The sequence below is a fragment of the Aplysia californica genome, unplaced genomic scaffold (genome assembly GCF_000002075.1).
Source record: "Aplysia californica isolate F4 #8 unplaced genomic scaffold, AplCal3.0 scaffold00757, whole genome shotgun sequence".
In the NCBI taxonomy this organism is placed as follows: Eukaryota; Metazoa; Mollusca; class Gastropoda; order Aplysiida; family Aplysiidae; genus Aplysia; species Aplysia californica.
In genome coordinates this window covers 139,590-144,648 of record NW_004798027.1, presented here as the reverse complement: position 1 = coordinate 144,648, position 5,059 = coordinate 139,590, and the positions used below count along the sequence as shown (strand labels likewise).

Here is a 5,059-nt window from a genome sequence, read left to right as displayed (position 1 = left end):
GAGGAGGACTGTACGAGAGTTCATTTCTTTTTCTTTGAGTAAAGAGAAGCACATCGACACAATAATGGTCATTTAGTGCTGGGAAAAAGTAAGACAGGCAGACAGAAAAAAACAGCAGAGGAAAAGTAAAGAAGTAGGACATACCAGTGGCGCCCTCCAACCATCCACACAGACAGAAACAACAGAGGGAAAGTAAAGAAGTAGAACATACCAGTGATACCCTCCAGCCACCCACACAGACAGAAACAACAGAAAGGAAGTAAAGAAGTAGGACCTACCAGTGACACCCTCCAACCACCCACACAGACAGAAACAACCGAAAGAAAGTAAAGAAGTAGGACATACCAGTGGCGCCCTCCAACCACCCACACAGACGAAGACAACAGAGGGAAAGTAAAGAAGTAGGATATACCAGTGGCGCCCTCCAACCACCCACACAGACAGAAACAATAGAGGGAAAGTAAAGAAGTAGGACATACTAGTGGCACCCTCCACCCATCCACCCAGACAGAAACAACAGAGGGAAAGTAAAGATTAAGAAGGAGGACATACCAGTGGCAACCTCCAACCGAGAGCTTAGGGATGTAACACTTTCATATGAGATTTAAAGGAGATCTTACACAGGGAAAATGGTGAAATGACATAGGTTTAACGCCTCTATCAATACTATTAGGTTATTAAAGAGACAGGACCTCCGAGTTCAACGTCCATCTCCGAAAGGACCGAGCCAAATGGGAAATTTGTGTTCAGTGCCTTTCCCAGGGACACAACGCCGGACCCAAGCTGAGGCTCGAACCCCCGAACCCGTAATCTCGCGATTACAAATTAACCACTATGCCACCGACGCCACTCCCCTTTTGTGTTTTTTAAACATTGACACTGTGTAAGACAAGACACCTGTCTGAGACAACCACTTTTCTCCTCCAGACAATGGATGGCTGTCTTAGACAGTGTCCACAGTAGCAAAAAAATTCTGAGGCACTTACAACATAAATAGGTCATGTGAGTGCTGAAGATTACGGGGGTTACTAGAGAGTAACATACAGAGGTAAAAAAGGAGAAGAGATAAACCGATAAGGAAGATAGCTCATTGACTGGAAAGAAGGAGCAAACTACACCAGAGCGCCTGCCAACCACCCAATAAAACTGGAGTTAACTGAATGAGGAGAGAAGAAAGACATACCTCCAGAATAAACTGTATCGTGACACATACAAACAAAGAACAAGACACTTGACACATACAAACAAAGAACAAGACACATGACACATACAAAGAAAGAACAAGACACATGACACATACAAACAAAGAACAAGACACTTGACACATACAAACAAAGAACAAGACACATGACACATACAAAGAAAGAACAAGACACATGACACATACAAACAAAGAACAAGACACATGACACATACAAACAAAGAACAAGACACATACAAAGAAAGAACAAGACACATGACACATACAAACAAAGAACAAGACACATGACACATACAAACAAAGAACAAGACACATGACACATACAAACAAAGAACAAGACACATGACACGTACAAACAAGGAACAAGACACATGACACATACAAACAAAGAACAAGACACATGACACACACAAACAAAGAACAAGACACATGATACATACAAAGAACAAGACACATGACACGTACAAACAAGGAACAAGACACATGACACATACAAACAAAGAACAAGACACATGACACATACAAACAAAGAACAAGACACAAGACACATGACACATACAAACAAAGAACAAGACACATGACACATACAACAAGACACAAGACACATACAAACAAAGAACAAGACACATGACACATACAAGACACCTACCTCCAGAATGAACTGCAGAAGGGCGTTGTTGCTGCTGAGGGAGAAGAGCTGGGATTTCTTGTTGAACAGGGAGTAGGCCGCGTCTGGAACGACAGAAAGGGAAACTTGTTCCTTCCACTGATGGCATGCGTGGTGATTGATTACACAGACTAGCTAAAATAAATCATAAGCCCTCCTCCTCCCCCTCCTTCTTCTTTTTCTTCTACTTCTCGTACTTCTTCTTCTTCTGCTGCTTCTTTTTTGAAGGTGGTAGAGGGACCTACTTCATAAAACGACCACTGATTCATATGCTGTATTTTCGTTGTTCCTTTCGGTTTTTCAAAGCAGGTGTTATACGCCCTCATCAATACAATTTAGATGATTTTGGCCGAGTCGATAAAAATGCCCCCTCTCCCATGGGAATGGAAATCAAACTTGGGTCTTCTGCCTGCCAGGACAAAGTGCCTAACCTCTGCACCAGACGCTAGTCCAGTGATTCATTTGCCCAAGAGTCAACCCCATACAGGGCCACCGAAATTTCTTCACATTCTTTCTCTTCCCCCACAATGCTGACACTGTTGACAGCAAGTTATATATATATCTCTTTCATTTTGACACTGACGAAATTATATATTATGTATGTTGACTAATTGTTCATTAAGCAGAAATCTGGAAATTGTCAAGAAAATGACATGTTATGAATATATGCTGACTAACTATAAAGGGAAACAGATACCATTATCACAATTTACTTCATAAAGCAGGAACAGACTTGCAAAATTTTTACAACCAACTTCAGGTCACCCAACGATTCAAACTTCCACTTCTCACAAGCAAGGCATAGAGCCTCATCATTTCCCAACAAATCCATGGTTGGGTGCAAGACTCCAACAAACTCCATTTTACAATGTAATGACTTTTTGTCTTTTGTTTTAGTAAGTTTTACGGCACTTGCAACACAATAAGGTCATGTAAGTGCCGAAGATTAGAAGTGTTGCAAGAGAGTAACAAAACACAAAAAAGAAGGAGGGGAGATGGAGACGATAGACTTTTTATAGGAAAGAAGAAGCAAAACACACCCGAACACCCGCCAACCACCCACATTTAGTCAGAGTCTTGCATCCAGCTATCCAAATACCTACAAAATCATAGCACAGGTGAGCAACATGACCACGCAAGAGAAAAGAAAAGCCAAGCCACTGTGCTGTGCCCATCACCCTTATTAGTGTTTGCACACACAAGAATACCAGAGTCCATTTGGATAAAAAGTCAGAATAATAACAGAAAAAATGCTCATTGAAATTTTTTTTTACATATACATTATACATAATACTATGTTTTATGTACACACATGTCCGTTAATTTTCAAGGTGTGACTTCTTTACGAATGTAAGACGCATTGAGCATTTATTAGAAAATAGAAATGCGCAGCATAAATGCTATTTATTGTCAATATCAAATTTAAATGTTCTATATCCCCCATCTATACAACTAAGATTGTACAGGAAATGGACTGCTTCCACCCAGCTGGTAAATTCAGGATTACATTGACTGCTTTGTGAAATACAGAAGGCCCATTGGGGAGCGACAAATCGATCGCCCCACTCATCGCCTGAAAACAAACAGTTTGTTTTTTAGGAGACGAGTCGGGCAATCGGTTTGTGCCACGATAGCCACTTTGCGCCCTCAATCTGGTGAGCAAACCCAACCAAACTGAACTGAACTGATCGTGCCAATGGGCACCTCTTAAAAGATATAGTCATACGCAATCTGGAAAAGAGACAAGCTATATACAACATCAATATGTGAGGTGTGCTGACAAAATGAGTTACTTCTCATTTCTTTGTTTGTTTGTTTTTTATTAGTAGAGGGTTTTACGGTGCTCGCAACTGCATAAGGTCATATGAGCGCCAAGGGGTGGGTGTCAACAAAGAAGTCTTTACAGGGAATCAGACTTAGACTGCTCACCTCTCTAGCTTCAACAGCACAAGGTCTGCTTCGACTATCAAGGCACCCCAAAATAGCAGGTCACAAGAGAGTGACAAACATACAAAAGAAGTAGAGGAAAATGACAATAGTAAGGATCAGGAAAGAAAAAGCAGCAGTTCCCTGTTGTAGATCAAGCAGTTATGAGCGTGACATGAGTCAGCCCATTTACAATTCTACTATGCTTGAACGAAAAAAATGTCCCCCCCCCCCTTTGGGAATGGCCTAAAGACACTTTAGTCAGTGGCGCGGCCCCGGGGGGTATTGGCATGCTTGTTTGTTTGTTTGAGTAAAGATAAGCGCATCGACACAATAATGGTCATTTAGTGCTGGAGAAAAGTAAGACAGACAGACAGACAGACAGAAACAACAGAGGGGAAAGTAAAGAAAAAGAAGTAGGACCAACCAATGGCGCCCTCCAACCACCCAACCACCCACCCACTTACTTCTTGCATTCCAACAACGGAGATATCGGCTGAAAATCGACACTGGGGTCAGATTTATTGATTTTTCAGTTGATGCCATTTTGTCCAAGTCTACCGTGTCTTTTATTATTCCAAACTTACACATTGTACAAACTCCACCTATAACGTTGATGTATCAATTTCCATAAGGCTAAAACCCGAGAAGTACCTCATTTGGTCAATACACCTCACAATTTATTGAGTATACAATGAAAAGCACAGCAAGCATTTCAGTTCTCATCATCAAAACAACTACCACCACCAAAGCAGCCACTACCTCAGACACATAAACAACAACCACTGCGAAAGCCACCACCACCGCAACAACAACGACAACAGCAACAGCAACAACATCGACAACAATAGCGACCACAACTAGGCAACCACCAAAAGCGCTACCATCACCGCATCAAAGCACCAGCACTAGAACTACTTGGTTACCACCAGTCACAAACAAGAACACAATAATATATTTCACATTAGCACTTTTAGGTTTAGTTTAAGAAAGAGTTTTACAGCATTTGCAACACAATTAGGTTATATAAGGGCAGAAAATTAAAAGTGTTACGAGATCTATTGAGTAATATAGAAAGAGAAAAGAGGAGACATAAGGATGAGAGATGTTTGGAAGGAGAGAAGGACTAAACCACACCGGAGAAACGGCCAACCACACAGCAAATAGCACATAACATCAAAACATTTCAAGAAAAAAAACACACAAATACACGCACACACAAACACACACACACACACATACAAATACACACACACACACACACA

The 5,059-nt window shown here is 41.3% G+C and overlaps 1 protein-coding gene across 1 annotated transcript in view; it reads right to left on the bottom strand.

Moving 5' to 3' along the window:
- Nucleotides 1–5,059, bottom strand: part of LOC101846098 (conserved oligomeric Golgi complex subunit 3) — a gene marked incomplete in the record, with an annotated part of 36,608 nt that overhangs the window by 8,026 nt on the left and 23,523 nt on the right. Inside the window, 1 exon segment of the mRNA XM_013088529.2 lies at nt 1,851–1,933. Coding sequence (XP_012943983.2) covers nt 1,851–1,933 — 83 coding nt within the window.